At 35.6% G+C, this 22,034-nt stretch overlaps 2 protein-coding genes across 2 annotated transcripts in view; both read right to left on the bottom strand.

Annotated features, from left to right (window-relative positions):
- Positions 1–121: 121 nt before the first annotated feature.
- On the bottom strand, positions 122–6,052 carry LOC146136757 (dynactin subunit 1-like). The gene is made up of 3 exons (XM_083396247.1): positions 5,925–6,052; positions 1,114–1,208; positions 122–207 (listed from the first exon to the last, which is right to left on the bottom strand). The coding sequence occupies exons 1-3, from the start codon at positions 6,023–6,025 to the stop codon at positions 122–124; spliced, it is 282 nt and encodes a 93-aa protein (XP_083252373.1). The 5' UTR covers positions 6,026–6,052.
- A 609-nt stretch (positions 6,053–6,661) lies between these two features.
- The window catches only part of LOC146136756 (uncharacterized), a 37,015-nt gene continuing 21,642 nt past the window's right edge, over positions 6,662–22,034 (bottom strand). The window contains exons 2-12 of the mRNA XM_083396246.1: positions 14,483–14,633; positions 13,752–13,880; positions 13,078–13,201; positions 11,907–11,993; positions 11,199–11,268; positions 9,947–10,074; positions 9,383–9,468; positions 9,041–9,147; positions 8,280–8,384; positions 7,514–7,622; positions 6,662–6,780 (exon numbers count right to left, since the gene is read on the bottom strand). Of these exons, the coding sequence (XP_083252372.1) occupies positions 6,662–6,780; positions 7,514–7,622; positions 8,280–8,384; positions 9,041–9,147; positions 9,383–9,468; positions 9,947–10,074; positions 11,199–11,268; positions 11,907–11,993; positions 13,078–13,201; positions 13,752–13,880; positions 14,483–14,633 (1,215 nt within the window). The remainder of the gene's footprint in view (positions 6,781–7,513; positions 7,623–8,279; positions 8,385–9,040; positions 9,148–9,382; positions 9,469–9,946; positions 10,075–11,198; positions 11,269–11,906; positions 11,994–13,077; positions 13,202–13,751; positions 13,881–14,482; positions 14,634–22,034) is intronic.

Below are 22,034 nucleotides of genomic sequence, written 5' to 3'. Positions count from 1 at the left end.
TTTCTGCTATGTTAAAACAAGAACTGTAATTTTGTTTTAGTACGTTATAATTTATTGTGAGCTGAGTTTCAAGAAAAAAAAACAACATAAGAATATAAAGAAAATGGCATGTGATACAGCATCAAAAAATCCTTTTACCATCTTTTTTCACTGTCAACACACTCTTTTTCTCATCAACTTGAATCTGAGCAGGACGAACAAAAACACCTGAGAAAAATAAAAAACTCCTAATTTCTGGTAGCATTAAAGTATGATTCACTAGGAAACTAATGTAAAACTGATTACACATGTAAAATGTTTAGGATTGAAATGACAGTCAAGCTTTATCGAGATGATTATAGGGAAGCCAAAATTGAAAGAAAGATGACTTTGTTAAATTATTGTTTGTGTCCACTTTTGAGTTATTGTTTAATTGTTGTTTCTGAAAAAAAAACCTTGCGCTACTCGTAGTCGCTGCTGTAAATGTTGCTGTGACAAATGAATTCTTCAGTTGTAAGAAAGCCAACTAATTGTCGTTAAATATATAATAAATACCAAGGCTCCCAACTTTCAAAATTCTCGGGCGTTCTTTTTAACCACAACAAAAAGCTTTAACAGCTCTCGGAAAAACTATTTTGTTGCGCTGCCACTTAATATCAATGGAACAATGCGTTGTGTCTCCTGTCATTTTATGGAACAATTTCTTTACTTAGCAAATCGGTCTTGCCATTTCAGTGCTTCGGTAACACAGATGTTACCTCCCCATGCCGTAATGTAGAAAAGTTTCAAGCCATTGTAGTGAACCTAAACTGTGTTGCTGAGGGCGTATTTTGCGTTTTTGTTATAGTTTTCTCGCATGTAACTTGAGCAAATTTAAGGGCGTTTTGATGCCGAGTGAGAAATCCTGGGCATTGAAAAACGCTTTGCACACCCACGTTCGGCGCCTATGAAAATAACAAGTAACTTTTCTTTTTAAAGCCGTAAAGGTTAATAGTCTTGAGTTAAAAAAATCCTACATAAATTTCACTACTCCAAAGGTCTACCTTGCTTGTGTTACTTTTTAATAAGCAACATTAATATTGGAGAATATACATAACTTGTTTATTGTACATTAAGGATATTTTTAATACATACCATGATTTGGTTGGCAGGTAAAGTATCTTTTTCCCTGAACAACTCCATCATTTTTTCCAAGGGGTTCATCAAGTGTAACCCCAATCCACTTTCCACTGAAAATATAATTTTAAAATGAATGCAATTTATTAATCAAATATATACAGGTAAAAATTATATCACTAACAACTGCCTAGTTTGCCGATGGCACTGTCTTTGAATGTGTATCTGGCATAGACGTGGCCCTACTATATTTCATGAAGGCAAAAGGGAATTTGATTAATTATTAGGAGAAAGGTTATGTCATTAATTCATCGCCCCTCAAAAAAACTTACGCCGCACTACTTTCTAAATTGGTTTAGAATCTAAGGACCTGAAATTCTACTTTGTACATCCCTAGTTATATGTAATTTATGCTTCTACATTAAAAAAAAATTGTTTCAGTAATTGGGGGATATAGACAGGGTTACCATACCGTGCTTATTTCTAAGATTTGTGCTTAGTTTTGGGCGCAGTGTCTTAGAAAACGCAAATGTGCTTATTTCTAAGAAACGTGCTTATTTTAGAGTTGTGTGCTTAGTTTGTCCTATTTTAGTTTCTAAAAGAGTTCTTTATCAATTTTTTTATTTATATTTATCAAGTTATTTAACCCAGATTATAACAGTAATGCATTAAATTACATCGAAACAATGGATTGTGATTGTTTATACTAAATCTAAAAAGTACATTGTAGCCTAGAGAAGTGTGGTAGTAAACTTTCCCCTTGACGTGAGGTCTGGCTTTTTTGTGTCAGTACAGACAAAATGCTAAATCAGCCCAGAGGCTATGGAAAACACAGTGTTACTACAAAAAAAATTGCTAGATGCATTACAGTAAATCATTCAATGAATAATTTTATTACAAGCCAAACTCCATCAAGTGAACCAAACTTAACTACCAGGCAGGGTCAGAATTAGGCGTTTTATGTTGCCATGCACCACGGTTTAAAAGGTGAATAACTGGTGCGTTCTGACGCGAAAAAATTGATAAAGCTTGCAATAAATAAGGGTGGTTCACTTATTAAATTTCAACCTAATAAACGCACTTTTTTGCGCTTAGCGTGATTAAGCTACGTTTTGCGCGTCTGTTTTTCAAGTTTTTATTTTATTTTATAACGTTATTTCTGAAACCTTGGATTTCACAACCGGAGTCTTGGATCTGTCCCTGGTCTTTAGTAGCGTGCTTATTTTTTTGTGGAGTAGCGTGCTTATTTTTTGGTCTGAGCAGATGGTTACCCTGAATATAGAGGTGTAAGGACCATTTTAATGATTAGTTTTGGTATGGTTAAATACGGCACTGGCCTTAGGTTGAGGTCCAACACGCTCCTCGTATATGACCAGGGCATATCCAGAAAATCCAAAAGGGGTCCCGAAATTTTAACTTAGGGAATTACCCTATTTTTTGTCTGCTGTTAATGAATAATGACGTCATAAAATAGTTATGAAAAAATAATCAGACACAGGGAATTAACATCCAGCAAAACCAAACCTTTAAGAAGCAAAGCGAACATGTGTGTTGAAACCGCTTTGAGTGCAATCGTTAACTTCAGGCAATGTTTTGACTATCAGCAGCGCAGTTTCCTAAGTTCCATATACGGGACTACGTTTTACAAGCACTAAATTACAAGCACGGCTTTCGCCGCATGCAATACAAAATAAAAATCGTTTTTCCTGGGTGTTATTACGCCACTTGTAGCGTAACATCTGCTCCGAACAGTGTGCTAAGTAGGGATGCTCAAAGTAGAATATCGAATCCTTGGATTCGAATCCAGATGGGATTCGAATCCAATTCTGCCATTTATTTCGGGTAATTGGAACCGATATAATTTAACGTTTTACCGCCGATTGTTGCGCATAATTGTACCAACGCGTGTGGTAAGTTGGCCTGTCGCCGCGGCGACCAATTTATAGTGCTTGCTTTAAATGTAACTTCGTAGTGCAGTGTCAGCGTTTTTTCGGGCGACCAATTACCGCGTCTCGCCTTAACGTTCATCTAATAATTAAGTGTCAATCAAGCGTTATTGGGCGAGCGGCTAACGTGTAATGTCTGGTGTGGAGTTCGCAATTTCCCTAAATGCGTTATGTTGCAAAAGTAACATAGCATTGCAAAACATGCTGGCCGTCCACAAAATGCGCTATGGGGTTACTTAAGGTCAACTTTAGGCCAATATTCAGGGAAGTTAAGCAGTTATGCACGAAGTTATGCAGTTATGCACGAAGTTATGCAGTTATGCACAACGTAATTGTCAAGAATTCGTTATGTCAATAATAACTTTGTATTCTTTGCAGTACATCATTTGACTGCATAACAGATCATGTTAGTCAAAAAAGAAGCAATATGACTAACAATGCTTTCAAAATCAGGACCGAATTGCTTAAGACTTCTGTGTGCAGTGTTGCATTTTCTCACTATTGGCAAAAATATAAGTTTTGGACACAATCTGGACAGTTGACATATTACAGTTTACAGAACGGCTTCAGATGACAGTTGTTAAGAATGTTAAACATATGAGAGAGTTTTTTTATTATAATGTACACATGTTAGAAATTTGTTTGTTATTGCTGTGATTGTGGGCCCTGTAGGGTAGATTAAGATTAATCCCTTCCCAAAACAAAATCGAGGTTAAATAATTTAATAAAAATATACTAGGATTCGCTATTCTGGATTCGTTATTCTAGATCCGAAACCTATTATTCTAGAATACCTTGGGATTCTACTTTGAACATCCCTAGTGCTAAGTCAGCTAAATTACACACTAAATTCAGGGTCTTTGGATATGCTTATAGAGAATAATTTTGCAGTAACTATCATTACAAAAAGGCGACTTTAAACAGTCACACTTAGACCACCTTTTAAAAGAATCTGCTACAGTTAAAAAAATGTCAATGTTACACCAACATTGGATATTAGCGCAGACAGCGAACAGCGAGAAACATAAGCTGCGCCGAACTCTATGTTTTCAGCGAGAAAAAAAGGCTTGATTTAGCGTTGTCATTTGTCGAATACACCCTTGCTAATCAGTCAACCTAAAGAAACAACGAAAGGCAAAAGAGAAAAACTTTGGACGGTAAGGTAAACCCTGACAACGAACAAAACCTGATAATATCAGTATCACATACAATAAGGGTGGGGGAAGGTCTTAACCCCCCATCCCCCCTGGATCTGCAACTGTATTTTAGGCTTTAATCTTCAAGTGATTTTCATAGTTCAAACTTCAATTGAGCGATGCTAAGTCGCACTTTCATAATTAGCTTTGTTTACTGATAATAAAAAAATTAAAATCCAAAACATCATAATAACCCGGTTGAATTATTTACAGTACTTTTGTACTGTACTTCAATCATTTTCATAACGCACAGATTCATCACAGCCTAGAGTCAAAAGTATAGGTGGTATCAGGCCAGTCTGCATTTCATGGCATACGTCATGGATAACTCGGGTGTGCAGCGCCAAATTTTCAAGTGAACATGAGCAAAATCCAGTCAGCATTTCATGGCACTTCATGCCAAGATTTCAATTGGAAGAGCCAAATTTTGAGGAGTACTATGTTCAATCAAGGTTTTATGTATACCTCACATTGGAGAATATAGCACCCAGTCAAGTGTTAACATAAATTTCTTTAGAAAAAATCATGGGTGTGCACCTGCTACAGAATGCCGCGCAGGTATAAGGCAGATACAAACTAGATTTAGAAAGTTTGGTCTGCAGTTGCATACTCAAGCCAAAGCAACAACATTTAAACTAGGATTTCTCTTTAAGAATGTATTGACGGGAAATTCCCGGGCTCAGAATTTTTTTTATAATCCCTGTTATTTGTCAACATAGCAAATCTTGTCGTTTTTGACTGAACTTGTCGTTTTTGACTGATGTAAAGAAAAAAAATATTACCAATTAACCTATTAAAATCAGAACCCGAGATGTTTCATTTGCACTTACCAGCGGAAAACTTATATTAGTTTATTTTACAAAAAAAAATGTGGCCTACCCATTAAAGAAGCTGAAATCACTTGGAAAGCGATAGGATGGGTGTTCGAACTTTCGATACTATCATATCGGAAACATAAATGAGCTTAATTAAATGTTCAGAGCTAATATAAAGTAATTTTCAAATAATTTAGTTAGGATAAATCCTGTTTCTCGGGAGTAAAAAACTCTGGGAAAAAGAGGAAACCTAATTGAAACAAAATTGTGTTTGGGTTCGGGTGGGTCAAGTAGCATTATTTAATAATATTGCTTAACCTACCCAAACCCGCACCCTAAGAATGTTCGCTGTGGTAGGATTGTGGACCACCAACGAAATTTATTTCCCATCTGTTTACCGAACTTCGAAATTAGCACAAATGTAAATGGCTTTAGCAGTAAACCGGGCGCTGGTCTAGAATCCTACCACAACGTTGAAATGATTATTAAGCAATGCATAATATGTGGGTTAGGGTGTCGGTTAGTGTTTGGGTGTGTGGTAGGTCACTCACCCAAACCCAAACGCTAACCGGCACCCTAACCCAAATAATGTTCGTTGTGGTAGGATTCTAGACGAGCGCCGTAAACCGTGTTGTAATTTTGCAGATCCGGTTAGAGTAGTGCGATTTTCGAAGTTTGGTAAACGGACAAGCTGGGCATTGCATGGGCAGATGCACTCTTCCCTAGAACTAGCATAAAAACATACAAGGTGTGCATAAAATGTTGATTACGCATACGCAAATTTGTTCGCAACTTCGCTACACACCCAAGGCCAAAATTTTTGGAAGTATAAAAATAAAACACAGCAGTGACAATCAGTAACACTTTGATACCTTGCAAACATTGTACTTCCAATGTATGAAACAACTCCATTGAGATTTTTGCCGATTATTTCGACCCTTGAGCCGATTTTGGCCGTTTGGCCTGAATCCATGATTATTTTCTGTATTTTCGACAGCAAAGTTTGTCAAAAAAACGATTAACTCTGTCAACAATCAGTTGAACTTGTGTTGAAGCATAAGTTTAACCAAAAGAACACATTGGCTAATATAAACGGACGCCATTTTAAATCACACACTAATCAGCCTACGTCAATATCTCAACGGTTGACTTTGGAATAAAATCATGATATTGTTTACGTCTAAAACTGCAATTCTATTTTTTCATATGCAACACAATTTATTTTTACCTGCTGACAATATCACAGAGCGTATATTTCGTTGGGTGTATTTTATTTTGACAACAACGGGTTATATTAGTACGGCATGGAACATTGCTAGCAAACCACAACAACATAATCGCTATGTAATAGACAGGAGGGTGTTTGAGTTTATAAATAGTATTACGCTTGGTTTTCTGCAGTTAACGATCAAAAGAAATACACATTTCTTGCTGATGTATTCACGATATGATAACAATCCAATTTAAAACGTATATTTCGTCAACAATGTAGCAAAGAAAACGCCAAAATGTGTCACTATTTCTCAGTAAGGTGAAGTTAAAATTGTTTTATGTTTATTATACTTGACGATTTGTTGAAACATAGGAACTACTTTGAATAGCAAAATATTCAAAGATAGAAATCAGGGGCGCCATAGACCGAAGATACAAGGTTGGGATCAGTAAGGACGACTGCGCGAAGGTTGAACTGGTCAAGGCATAGGTCGGCATTGTAACCGTAGACGAATCCTGAAAAATATAAATCAAAAAGATGTATTAAACCAAAAGTATATAAACAAGGCTGCCCAACCTTGAGGCCTTAAAGCCCTTTGAACCGGCACGCTATTATGTATTACAATTACCTACACTAATCGCACTTTTATTTGCTAAATTATATTTAGCGAATAACACTGATTAGTTAGCTTAAATATTGCCTAGTACACACATAAATGTAAATAACCGTCCAACTATAGATGTAGACCCGATGCACTCCAGATGCTTTCTGTCAAAATTTTTGCGTAAAATGTTTGCCTGAAACCAAGTAAGTGACGTATTTTGGCGAAAAACATCACCATCATAGGAAAAAAACAAGTCATAAAAATATATATCTATATAGCCTACCTATATATATATTTGGCTGTTAAGGTATCTTAAATTCCGTATAATACAGGCAAAAACTTTACATAACGATAAATACAATTGATCCAGAACCCTTCCGTCAAATAACCTTGTCGTAAACTGTTTGCCCAAAACCCAAAAAGTAACGTATTTTAGTGAAAATAAAACATGCACTTAAGGCGTAGGCTGACATAGGCATAATCGCAGAGGTTTAACTTAGGCATTCGGGCCCCACAAATTTTGATATCACTGGCGGCCGCAAATAATGAAACTCGGTCGGGAATCTAAATAGTAGCGACAGGCAACAAATAGCGATACACAAAAGGTTTAGGAAAAAGATAAAAGCACAGTAATTTTACATTACCTGGTATTGAGTTGTGCCAGAGTGATACGCTTGGTTGGGTAAAGTAATGCATGTTGGGTGCGGCGCCGACCATGCCTGACGTGTCCTTGTAAACCATTCCCCAGGGACGCTGTTTTGGAAAAAGATAAAAAAAAGTGGCAGGTTAGATTAAATTTGTATTTCACAAATAGTGGCCTATAACTGAATGTGTTCTTGTCTGTGGAACTGAAATCTATCGAACTGAACAAAAGTGCAGTGGTGTAACAGCATATAGTATTAAATATTGTGGGTTTCCAGAGTATAACCAATGGCGATATAACCCGTGTATTACTGAAGGATAAATTTTTAAATTGAAATATATATTAAATAAAAATATATATATAAATAAAAAAAAATCCTTACAGAAGAAAAAACTGAAAATAAGAAAACTACCGAATAAAATAAAACTGAAAACAAATGGCACTGTGGACAAATTTGTAAATAAATAAATAAATAAATAAATTGGCAAAGAGTAATTTAACATAAATTTAAATAAAAAAAAACATCGAAGAACATAAACTGAAAACAAGTGGCACTGTAGGCAAATTTGTAAATAAATAAATAAATTGATAAAGAGTTATTTAACATAAATTAAAAAATATATATATAGAATAAAATAAACTGCAAACAAGTGGCACTGTGGGCCAATTTGTTTTTAATACGCCAAACACGGCTATCAATCAAGATACCGAAAAACAGTTTGCTCACAAAAAATCTGACACAAGCTGCCAAATCCTTTTAAACTTACGTCAATTTGGAAGCCGACCGGGCAGTTGATACCGGTGTCCAGCGCCAGAACGTAAGTGTTGAGCGCCGGCTTTTCGATTGTGACGTCAGTATTCAGGTTGTCTCCCTGGTGACGAAACAAACGATACGATACGTTAGGCTTGGACGCAATGGCGGGATTTAATCAAATGGAGTAAACCACTTCTTGAAATATAAAATCCAAAACTGGTTCCTCAACTTTTTTTAGAACAGTGTTGTAATGACTTAAGTCAATACCTTAACCTAACTGCACTTAAGTCACTGTTTTCAAGCGACTTGACTCGACTTAGCAAAATGACCTGACTCAGGATAAGTCTTTTGGACAAATGACTTGACTTTTACTTAAGTCTTTTGGACAAATGACTTGAGTTAAGATGAAGTGTTTTTATTTTTCAATTTGAAAATTGTTCATCATAATCGGACGAGTTTGTCAATTTCTATTGTTATCGTTTTATTATTATATGAGTGACTTGACTTAAAGAACACTTGCTCTAATAATAAATTAACATGGACTTGATTTGGGCAACCGATGACTAATAATGACTTGATCAGGACTTGGGCAACTGATGGCATGGACTGGGGCTTAACTTGTTATTTTAAAATAATCTTAGATCACGTGTGTCAAATAACTAACATAATCCACGTTAGCCTATAATCATACGCCAAAATGGGCGGCACCGGTTTTAAGGTGGCCCTAGCGGCAATCCAAACGACCTTAAATAACCACAAGGTGGCAGTACATACCCAGTTGACGCCGTGAAACATCTGGTCGAGCCTAAACTTTATCCAACCACCACTTGGCACGAGTCCGCTTGTCTTGTTGGCCCACTGGTTTTGCTCCAGCACAAAATCTGAAGAAACACACGTTTTCATGAGTTTTGTTTCACTATTTAAGTACAGTTTTAACCTTGTAGTAAAAATATTGCGCTTATAGCATCGAAATCATACACCCCTAAAATTAAGACACTGGAAGCCATCACAGACTAACTGAAACTGTCGATCAATGATGCAAGCAAGGAAAGAAATTTTTTTTTGTGGAAGCTTGAAACAGACCCAGGCACAAAACGTCGAGTTTTTCAACTTTACCTTTCTCAGCGAATCCAGCGTTTCCGGCGAAAGCAACTTGGCTTCCAAATGTGAGGTCGATGACCGAATTAACAAAGTCGCAAGTCCTGAGAAGAAATATGATTTTATATTTACAGGAAAACATGACTTTTGTGTTACAGGGTTTTCATGCAATTTATTTTGCCTTATTCATCAAGAAAAAGTATGAAATAATAAAACGAAAACAATTATTTAGACATAGGGTAACATTTTATTTCTATTGAGCAATGAATATGAAAAGATAAACTAAACAAATAAGAATAACGCAACAAATAGCAAGCTAATGTTGTTACGTGCAAACATTAGGATAAATAACTAAATTTAAAAAACACTAAATGGAAACACTTGATTGAAACCCAAATTATTTGACCAAAGACTCAAGTCAAGTCAAGTTATTTTGCACAAATAACTCAAGTCGAGACAAAAAACATTTGGTGAACTTTTGTTCATTACAATATTACCTGCAACTATTAAATTTGGTAAAGTAGGCAATTTAGTTTACAGCACTCTACAACGTCTTACACCCAGCAGTGCTTTTCGCCTTACGTTTGCTGTCCGAACACGATGTTCATCCCGATGGTTGTCTTCCTTCGCATCCAAATCTTCTTCTGGATCACCTGGTAATATCCCATCTCTGGCCGACTGAATTCCTCTTGCATCTCTGCGTCCCAAAACTACAGACGAACGGTTTCATTATATAGCAAAGTTTATAGTGGGCGGAAAACAGTTAAGTTGAGGTATTAGCAATATAAGTCAAAGTTTAAAAACCCAAATAAAACGAGGATCAGACATTTTTTTAAGGAATATATATTTCGCCTTTATTGCATCGTCAGTTCATATATAAAGTAAAATACACATACATAGCAAAATTAGAATTAAAAACGAGTCAAAAACAATATGAAATCAGTACAGAGTAGGCAAAAGTCTAAAAACAAAACAGGCTATCAGAAAAAACTGATGCAAAAAGTAATCTGATCTAAAGCTGAGGTAACTTTTAGGGATGCCTGATACTTGATATTTCATTTTAATACTGATACCCGATATTTTGGACAAAAGGTATCGCCATCCCATCTGAAACCAAATGACGTCATTACTATGCTCAAACAAGTATAATAGGTGAAATAGAAACTTTTAAAGGCCGTTTTCCCAGGTTATTAGCCAAATTTTTTTTTATGGTTAACAAGTTTAGCTACCCTACCTTTAGTTATAAATTTTCTGTTTTTTTTTTTTGATAAATTTACCTTTCGCGATTGATCAAAAACCATGCCAGAAGTTTTCTATATTAATTTGGAACGGCAACGATATAACAGTAGTATCGAAAAAGTACCGATACCACAACTTGGTATCGGGTATCGGCTCCAAACTAACATTGTTGGGCGAGTTCCGATACTACCACTTGGCATCGGACATCGGCTACGATCTTATATTATTCCGGGCATTCCTAGTAAAGTTGATAAGTTGAACCCAACTTTATTTAGGCCAATATAAGATAGGAAAGAAAAAACAAATCTGAAATTGGTAGTTAAAAGCGACATGTTTGATTATGACAACTGCACATCGAAAAGGATTTTCATCTAGATTGTTAGGCCAAAACTGTCTTGAGGGCTACAAAATGTGGCCATGTCTGGTCAAATATAATTTTCTGAAAAAAAATCTTTCTAAGGAAGAAACGCCTGTTGGTTTTCATCCATTTCTGAAATAGAAAATTTAATTTCTTATGACCGAGTAGCGATACTTGGCGATGGGAATTGGTTCCGATCCGATATTATCGGAAATCGTTTAAAACAATTGTACGAACCTCGACGGTTGCAACTGCGCAGGGAAGCTGAATTCCGATCGTATAATCCCCGGCTTCGGTTTGAAGAGGTCTGCAAATATGAATACAGTACATTATATAAGGAATATGTCTTCTATAATATGTTAATATCCTGATGAAGGCGTTCTGTACAGAACGTCGAAACGTCACTTGATTATATTATACTGCTGGATGAGCAACACTTTGTTACACTACATTATAGTTTTCATTCAAGAAAGTGGAAAGGAATATGACTGATGGCTGTAGTCAGTGGTTGCATGTCTTGTCAAGAGTATAGTTCACTTTTGTATATATTTGAATCGATTTGGAGAACATTTTTAGTTATCCAGATATGTGTATAGAATGTGCTTCTTTGTCTGTGTATAAAGGCAAATGTCAACTTTAGGACGCAAACAATTTAGACTTAAAAAATAAAAATCTGTGATTACGGCAAGATGTAACTAAGGATGTCCGATAATATCGGATCGTAGCCGATACCCGATAGCAAGTGGTAGTATCTCTACTGGTCCGATACTACGGTGGTATCGGTGCCAATCCGATATCAAACTAATAGATAAATTTCAGATAAGATTTGCGGCCAAACGCAGCGATTTCTACTTTGAAAAGTAAAATTCTGAAAAAAGAGGTCGACAAACTGGAGGTATATAAACATAGCAATGACAAGATGTAAAACCCATGGCGTGTTTTTACCTGAAGATTCGGATTTCTCCACCGACGACGCCGTTTCCTCCCTGCCACCAGTTGACCACCTGCACACCTTGGCCGTCAGTACGAGCTCTGTGTGTGAAGAACAACTAGAGTTACAAGTTATGCCTCATTTTAATTACAAGGCTTCAACCCCTTTTAGTTTCCGACAACTTGCGAACCCCTTATTTTATTTACGGTTACTTTTATAAACACTGCAGCCATAAATAAAGTTTTTAAAAACACTCAAACACATAATATGACATTGCATGCCTTCGGAAAGGCGTACAGAAATTAGTCGGCCTGATCAGGATTATAATGCAGTCAAGGCAAGGCTAGAAAAACAACTAAAGATGGCGGTGAGGTTTGAACTCACGACCTCAGCCATACACAAGCTCAGAGGTGAGCAAGTCGAGAAACAAGCATAGTACCGTTGCCTGCCGCATCCTGTTCGAAAAACTAAGCTGTGGTGAGGTTCGAACTTACGACCTCGGTCACACCGGGACGGTCGCTCTACCAACTGAGCTATACACATGCTCAGAAAAAGCAAGTTGAGAAACAACGATAGCACCGTTGCCTGCAGCCAGTTCATGTTTTATTTTTCAGTTATAAAATGTTATATTTAACACTTTTCATAACTTCAGAAAAAATTATTAAACTGAACCAAAATCTTTACTTTTACTTTACCGCGGTAAACTGCTAACCAGGGCTGCGGAGTTGGTGTCGGCTCGGGACTCGAGGAGTCGGTTTATTTTGCTGGAGTCGGACTCGAGGCTCGAGTAAGACCGCGTAAAACTACCCGAGTCCAGAGTCCGCCATGCGCATGCGCAGTATAAAAATTTTAAAACTGATATGGCCGCCAACTGGAAATTGTAAAGGTGGAATAGCATATATACGGTGGAATATTTTCCGACCAAGTATGTGAGTGAATGAATTATACGACACGTTTACTGAATGACCACGTTATTTTAGTTTTGTAAATTGACGGAATACAGGCTGTAGAGTCAGGGCCGGACTCGGGATTCGACAAAATCGCACATTAAGTCGGAGTCGGACTCGGGACTCGGGTTATTTTTAACCGACTCCGCAGCCCTGCTGCTAGCAAACACTATTGTTCCAGTAGCCGCTAAACGGTTGAACATATGACGAAATCAATTTCAATGTGTGACGTAGTCACCTCAAAACGGCTTCTTCACCATCGCCAGCCAAAGCAACCGACTTGACGTAAATGTGATAGAAGGTTCGTTCCCGTAGACCGGTTATAATGGCCGAGTTGTCAGCAATAATGACGTTGGCATAATCTAAAAAAGGTAAACTTTATTAATACTTCTGATATGCTTTGTTGTCATTGTCTATAGCTTTAAACAGCAAATTTTATTGTTTAGTGTAAGTACAAAGTTACTTTATCCTAAGTAAAGTAACTCTCATGAATACTTTACGTGTTGTTTTTAGTTAAAGTATAGGTTCTAAGTAAAGTGACTGATAAATACTTTAAAGCCTAGTTTTATTGGTTTTCAAAATAAAAACAAAATCTAAAAACGTTTTTGGAAATATATTTGTCTTTTAACCATATTTCACCGGCTCAAACGTAAAATATTTTTAACAATACTGAAAGTTAGACAAAGTGCACGAATTAAGGAATCTCTTCTGTAAACTCAAGTTAAAATTGAGCAGTAATATAATTTAGTAAGTATTAAAACAGCAATAACATAAAAGCAGCTACGGATGTAAAAAAAGTAAAGTAGTTGCGAGCATATATGCCACGTAACAAGTAAAACATCAAGTGAACTATTGATGAAAGACCTAATAATTTTGTAACAGACTGTGCAATCTTTCAAAATGTCGACTCACTTATTTCTCCGTCTGTCTCGTTGGTGACTCGCACCTCATAGTGGTGGTTGTTCTCCACTTCTTTCCACATAACTTCGATCTGGTTTGAGGTTGCCTCTCGCACATACAGTTCACTAACCTTGGTGTGCACTGGAAAAATAAAATAATTGTAAGTAATACTACAACAGCAGAATCGGTGGCCAAGGTTCGCTGCAAAGTTCTCAGCGCTGTCATGTTGCCTTAATTTCCATAATTTTGTTTACAACGTTATCAGCTTGTGGCCAAAGGAAAAGTAAGGAAATTATAAATTGCGTCACTCTTTACACCAGGTTACGTATAGTCGGTTTAAAATGACCCGAATCCGACTCCGGCCATGTAAATTAACCCGATTCCGAGTCAAGAGTCCATTTATGTCATTTAAAAAACTATAATGTGGTGAATATTTAGCAATCCCTTCACAGGGGTGTTATATAAACCATCCACTCACAGCTAAGTACATAATTATAAATTATTCCACCATATGCTATTTCCCTTTTACAATTAACAGTTGTTGGTACTGCGCATGCGCACGTCGGACTTGGGACTCGGGTACTTTTACGTGTTTTTACTCGAGTCATGAGTCTGACTCCAGCAAAACAAACCGACTCCGTCGAGTCCCGAGTCCGAGTTGCTGATTGAAGAACACTCTCCCGACTGATGAGTGCAAATTGCAATTACATAACAACTCTGCATATTTGAATCAATTTTCTCACTTGTAGTGAAATCGAACACGGCCGGTTCCGAATGGGTTGCGTTGTGATCCGAAGCAGTAATGAGAACTGTGTATGAGGTCAACGGCATCAGGCCGCCGAGGTTAACAAAGTTCACCGTCACTATTTCGCTCTGCCCTCCAATCACAGTCACCTGGAAGACAACGCATCATTTTGATTGGCTGAATCAAAACGAAGAGCCAATAGGAAGGCGGAAAGCGTCGCTGGTGAGCATTTTAAAATCGTTTTTGTTGTAAATGTTTAGTTCAAAGAAATATATTTTAAAGGTATTAGGTGATATGCCTGTTTATCAGAATATTTTAGCGCATCCTTAATATATTAATATATATAACGTAATATATCGAAATGTTTTACACCTAGATAGGAGCGGGTACAGTGGGAAAAGTGGGAAGTCACCATGTCCCTTCCAAAAAGCTTTTTTTTTTAATTTATTTTAAAAACCTAAATGCAAAACGTAAACAACACAATGGCGTTTTTTCGCTTTGCCCGAATCGCTCACATCTTTGTAATTTAGATTTTTATTGAAAGTAGCACTTTTACAATCTTACACTAAGTTGAATGGTTTGCTTAAAGTTACTTTTCGAGCACCCCAACTAACATTAACTTAACTTTAAAATGATAAATTCAAATTATACATTTTTCAAAAATAACTAAGCAGCCATCAGTCAAGATCGAAACCGTGACCGTACTCTGACGTATTTTCAAATGACGTCACGCAATGACGTCACTCGCCGACTTACGAAGTATCTGCTGGCGCCGTCGACGTTGTCCCAAGTCAATATCACGTGATTCGCTCCGACCTTGCCCATGACATTATCGGGTTCGAAGAGATAGCCCAGCGCGTTGCCCCCGGCAACCAGTGACGTAACGACCAGCAGGACGACAAATGACATCGACAAAAGTTTCATGTTGTTTTTTTAATTATTTATTCCTCGTTTTGTTGAATAATTTAGATTTCTGCGAAATCTGCAAGCGAGAAAAATCGGTTTAACATTTTTGGATGACCTTTAAGAAACTCATAGAAACAAAACAAAATATTTAAACAAATGTTTTTTATAGTTTAACTAAACCGAACTAAAATCATACAAAGAAACAAAAAGGGTATTTGATAAAAACTTGAGAGAAAACTGGTAACAACTGTATTGATTTAAATACAACATCAATCAAGAAAAATTGACAAAATTGAAGAACAAGAAAATAAATGGACATATTCTTCACGTTCCGGTTTTATTCTGCTTTTTATGTTTTAGTTAAAATTTGCTTCATAGTTCCAATCCAAAAAAAAAGTTGAAGCGTTTCAGCTTATCATGTCGATTGCAATGCGTTACATATAACACCATAAGTTGGATGTCCGATACTTGACATTTTGACGCGATATTTTAAACAAAAGGTATACGGTCTGATTCGATACTAAATGACGTATAATATGAACAAGCAAAATAGATGATTTTGAAACGTTTTGAGGTAAATTTTGATTTTTTTTATTAAACCAAGTTTTGCTTTAAAAGAAGTTTAATTACATCAGTTATTAGCTCACTATTTTATGATAGAATTACGTAAAAATCATAAAAATAAACTCTACATTATATCGCATATTCTGCTAAAATTCCTCTATTAATTTGGTATCAGATAGACACCGATACATCCTAGTATCGGACGACCTCCGATACAATTAGTCCGATATTATCGGACATCCCTACAGTATGCCTTAATATTACACCTTTATACTTAGCAGTAACAGGTTTTTAAGTTTAAATTGCACCTTACTGTTTTCTATATGAACTCACAAAACAAAACATTTACTTGCTTGCGATGCACAACTCGAATGGCAAATAGCAACGTTACACCTGACTTTATATACTGTCAGCTTGTTGGTAATTTCCCGCTCTTATCTGCTGTTACAAGGCAATTAGCGAACACAATACAAGTCACGAATTGTCGTTCAAACGTAGCCCAGCCACGCACTTAATTGGCCTATAGTCTCCCACTAATATGACGTAACAATCGTTAAAGCCTTAATTTGTTTACTTTCGGACTCACCCGAAAGAGAAGACATGGCTTGTCGGAATAATGAGAAATAGCTTTTGTACAGAAAATTTAAACCCACATTTTCGGAAAGGCAACATCAAGCAGAGTTGAATACACCTAACAAAGCGGAAAATCAGGTTTGATTTATGTTGGTATAGCAGAGGGAAGCCGCATTTTAAAATTCGAAAGTTTAAAGACCCTCAAAAATGGATAAAAGTTTGTAAAATGGATTAAAATTTATTTTTGTACCGTTATGTTAGAGTTGGCCTTGAAGACCACAACAGAATTCAAAAACAAAATGTGGTAACAAATGATGAATATCGTGGATTTTTGGTATGATTTGTTGTTTCGAGGCAGTAACGCTGCAATGTTGGCTCTATGAAAAAAAACATTACTGTTTTGTCACATTGAAGTCAAATAAACGATACATAAATAAACGAAAACATGTTTCATAAATGAGGTACACTTCTATATTAATTATTTGTGTATTATAATTATTTGAACAGAAGAGCTACAGAATACATGCCCAAGTTTGCCAACATCTGTTTTTTTCCTTTTAAAAATACACTTCGATACATACGTCGTAAAATTAAAGATTTAATACACTAACTACTATACGACCTTTAGTAGTCACACATTGAGATATTTACTGCTCAAGGATATCACGCAAAATCGTGAAACCTTTCTTTAAAACAAGTTTCATAATGCTAAAGAAATTAATTGAACCGGTAATTTTATTCCCCATGTATAGAGAAATATAAAAAATTATTTAAAATGTTTACAAAATGCTCCCTACCTTTGTATGGGGTTTCATAGATATTCTACGTCTACAACTGTCAACCTTTTGCTCGAGAATAAAGATGTCAAAAGTAGGCCTATTCGAGGCTTTTCCAGGTCATTTACGCCATTATTTCGCGCAAAACCTATCATGGTGAAATTTCGATTAGCACAAGAAAAAAGTTTATTTTCATTAATTGCAGATGAATTTAAACCGTAGTCAGACTGCGCAGTGCTCAACATATTACAACTATTACGTCTGACAATTTGATTTCGTAGCATTTCAAAGAATTGAAAAATGATTTTGCGGATGGAACAACGTTTGAAAGAACATCACCAAACCAAAAGCGTTGGCCAACTACCATGAACTTATATGACGCTAAATTGGGAAGAAAATGCGGCAGACAACTCATAGCTGTATTACGTAGCATCATAAGTCGCCAAAGAATAGCAATAATAACTACCTTGTCAGCAACTTAATTACAGTGAAATCGGTATCGGCTAATTCAGATAAATGATTAACCCGATTAAACGGCTTGGATAGTTTTTTTTTTACGTTTAACTTTTGTGAAAGCTTAGCATTTTGATAGACTGCGATTATTTCATCTATAAGTAGCAAAAATAATATATAAAACTTTGAAACCCATGGTTGGAGGTTGTAGTAAGGCGTAATAAGAATGTCAATGGGCTTAGATATTGTTATTATATGTAAAAAAAATTAAAAGAATGTTAAGAAGGAGATTGTTTCCAACAACTTCAGAAACCTGGGCTTGAAAACACAAAATCAAGCTGGTCGCAACTAGATATAACTTTTCGGCCCATATAATGAATACCAATCACTAGGGCGATTATTTTTTGACCTAAAAATGAGAAATTTTCACCTGAAAAATTGTAATATTACAAATTTTAACCTAAAAATATATCTTTTTAACTAAATTTTGACCTATTACAAAAGCATTAAATTTAACCAACATATACTGTTGTTTGAAGTACTGCTTTGTTGTCTTGACGTTGCAACCACACATTTTTATTGTTTTACTGACTACCGATCGAACACAAGTAAATCAGGTATTTTTTGGGTTTATGCAAAACTCACGAAAATGCTTGGTTAATATTTTTGTCATTTCAAAAATACAAACAACTACAAAAAAAAAGACGCTGGCTATTCAAAAAAATGCTGTGTAACTAGTTGAAATACAACGTAAAAATAATTAATAAGAAAGAACTAGTATATTATGGAAATGGGATAATTGCATATCACAAGCGCAAAAATACAGCAAATTTTTTTCAATACATTGGTCGAAACCCGAGACACACAACTGCATAAAGCAAAAGCGAAGTTCGAGCTGAACTTAATGTAATAAACCAGGTCTTCGTTGTTAATTCTGTTGGCTCGCGTATATCGTATATTACTTTAATGAAGATTTAATAGACTTAAAATGTCATTGAATTTAATTCAAAACTAATTTCTTCTGATAGACAATTTTAAAAAGATTAATATAGTTTTTTTTTTAATTTTGTAAGCGATTTATACGTATTTTTATTCAGTTTTTATTTGAAATAATTTGGACCAATTTTGACCTAACGTGCAAATTTTGACAAAATTTTTACTTTTTTTTGACATGTCAAAAAATATTCGCCCGACTAATCACCATCAAAACCGTTTTGCCCTGTCTCCTGTTAGTTCGTCACAACAAATTATTTTTTGATAAAGAATCTTAAAGCCAAAAAGTTGAGTAAATCGGCATTATTTTAATCAAAACGGGAAGCAGGTTGTTCTTTACTACCGTACTCTTAACAAATAGTTCCTTACTACTCATAATGAAGACGTGGCCTATACGCGAAATCTGTCGCTAACAAACTGCATTCGATACAAGATTATTAACTCAAAATACATATTCTAAATAAATATTGCTAACAAAGTCATAAACTTGTTATCTCTTTTCACTCATGTTATACCTGAGCCCAATTATTTTGCGGTATATCTTTTACATAGGCCTTTTATAGTTGGCACTGCATGCTCAACAGGATATAAGCCAAAATTTAAATGAAATATAATGTGTTTGATATTGCATTTTAGAAATGATATATTTTGCTCTAAACCTGGCAACCTTCATTCAGAACAAGAAGCTTTCGGTTGTAGAATTTAGCGGCCAAAACGTCGCATCGAATTTTAACGGGGAATTCACACAAGCCGTATGTTGCACCGCAGTGTTCCTCAACCCATGGGTCGCGACTCGTAAATTAGGCGCCGTTTGATTTGGTTGGGTCGCCGACTGCAGTAGTTTCATATGGTTAGATTGATTGAGACTGGTTCTGAACTTCTGAGCAAGATTTCTTTTCACGAAATTTGCGAAAACAAGACACTGCTCATATTTATTCAAATTGACTTGGTTAATGTTGCTGTCTTTTTTCTTCTTTGTTCACGTAAAGCTTACATTTTTTATGCTAATCTTGCAAAAAGTGTAGTGAATAAAACTGGGAGCATAGTTGTATACCTTGTTCGATTGGTATTTAAGACTCCGCGAAAAAGGCGAGTAATATTGCTTTTAAGCTAAGTTTATGGCTTAAGGTATATTTCATCACAGAAGCTTTAATTTCAAACACAGAATTTTTATCAGCCTAACCTTCACCAACATTAACGCGAGTTTGTATTATTGTGACATTTAAGCGCCTTGGTTTAAATATTTGTAGGTGCGAACGAACATTTCGCAGATGGTACTTCATAGGCCTAAGAAAAAGTATCACTGTCACTGAACCTGTTACTGGCGGCGTAGCGCTATCTTATAATAGTTTTCTCGCCCTTCCAGAAATCCAGGTCGTCAAAACACGCTCTGCACACTCACGTTCGGCGCCTATGCCTACTTATGTTTAGCCTGTTAGTATAAAAGTTGCACACCAAAGATCCAACTAAACGAAGTGCTTAAAGTAGCTATTCTTACAAAAACTTGACCAGGTGTTAATTGAATCAGCCTGTCGGGCACTTTCAGTTGAAATATTAAGTGACATTCATACATTTCCCAGACAAAAAATATGCCGGTGCCCTTTCTTTCTCACAACCTTTCAAAACCTTCAAATCCAGCTTATAACATGTTCTAAGACCAGTTTATTATGCAGGGTTTAAATACTGTTAACCACATTCAACAAAATACTGTTTTGAAAACGAGAGAAAGATTTTTGCTCGGAGCAGAGTTGGAAAAGAGGAATCAATTATTAGATAAGAAACAAAAAGCGTTAATCAATAATTACCTCGGAAAAAAACATTTTTAGTCAATTGGTGCAAAACATAAGGTTTTTGATGCTTACAAAGCAGGTTAAATATCTGTGTCTTGCAATAAAATTGTCGAGATTCACATTTGGGCATTGTCGTTTTAATAAACAGAAGCTATACTGAGAGTAAAAGGCGTAAATAAATTTTTACTTGACACTAAAACAGCTAATTACTTTTTATGTGAACACAAAACAGGGCAAAATGTTGCACTTCCTATCAAACGAATAAAATGTTTTAACGTTGATTTATCTGAAACCAGCGGTATTGTACTAACATTTAATTTGAAGCATAACACAGGAAGGTCATTTTTAACAGCAAACAAGCAATGTTATGATAATAAGTTGTTTAGACAATCTATGGTTACTTTTAAATAGTTTGAGATAATAATATTAATTTAAGGTACAAGATCTAAAAAGTCATATCACAAGTACACCAAAAGTGACAACGTTAACAATGAAAGGCGGACCGTGCAAATAAATTACAAGCAAACAGCAAGGTTATGGTTAAGTTTCAATTTGGTTAAGTTTCAATCACGTAACGTAACTTATTACATGGTCATATCGGCCTTGGCCATTTCGTGAACCTTTCCGATCATAGACCCTCCAAGCATCACCGAGGCTGTCATTGTGCTCTGATCAGGACAAACCAGCGGATCGTAGCCGTAAATCATTCCTAGAAAATAAAAAAAGTGTAGTGCTGTTAGCTTAGCAGCAGTGGTGAAAGCAGACTTGGACAACTAGATTTTTTTAGATTTTTTAAATTAGATTAGAATTAAAATTAGATCATTCCAGTTTGTTAAAATTAGATTAAAATTACAGTTAGATCATTTTGGTTTTCTCAAATTGTATTACAATCAGTATAAACTAGAATTTGAAATAAAATTACATTTAATTATTCACAACAGTTTAGTTTAAATCGCAATTTATTCTACTTAGAATGTAAATTGCAAATGTTTCTGTGCTACTTGTTTTATAGGTTTTGACTTTTAGGATGTAACATTCACCTACAAGTTTTGACAAAAAAATAAATTTCAAGTCGAATTTTTGGTAAAACCGAATTAGATTAGGGAACACTAGAATTATTTAGCTGTCATGGGTGAAAGTAAACCGATATGTCAGGATCTGCATTCCAGTTAAACAATTTGTCGCCATCTGCTATCTCCTTGTATGTATTACAACTTAGATTTCAGATGCATTTTTGTGTACTACATCGAATAACCTTAAGTTTACACTTTTCGGCGTAACTTCATGGCGTCATCTTAAAAATTTATGAATTTTTTATCGTTTCGATAAAACAATGATTTACTTTCCCGGTGTGAAAACGTAACACATGAACGTTTTTTGGATTTTATTTTTATCAATTTTGGTTATGATCGGGAAGTATATCACTGATACGTTTTATTATTATTAGTATGGTGGGAAATCGAAAACATGGTGATTATAAACATCACAACTTATT

This window comes from Ascidiella aspersa, chromosome 8 (genome assembly GCF_963924565.1).
Source record: "Ascidiella aspersa chromosome 8, kaAscAspe10.2, whole genome shotgun sequence".
Classification (NCBI taxonomy): domain Eukaryota; kingdom Metazoa; phylum Chordata; class Ascidiacea; order Phlebobranchia; family Ascidiidae; genus Ascidiella; species Ascidiella aspersa.
The sequence above is the reverse complement of the archived record's forward strand: the minus strand, read 5'-3'. Positions and strand labels throughout refer to the sequence as shown.

Coding starts and splice junctions, on each gene's coding strand:
- LOC146136757 (XM_083396247.1), bottom strand. CDS start 6,025: ATGGATTCAGGCCAAACGGCCAAAATCGGCTCAAGGGTCGAAATAATC. Junction 1,209..5,924: donor GGAAGTACAATGTTTGCAAG/GTATCAAAGTGT, acceptor TTATATTTTCAG/TGGAAAGTGGATTGGGGTTA. Junction 208..1,113: donor TACCTGCCAACCAAATCATG/GTATGTATTAAA, acceptor TATTTTTCTCAG/GTGTTTTTGTTCGTCCTGCT.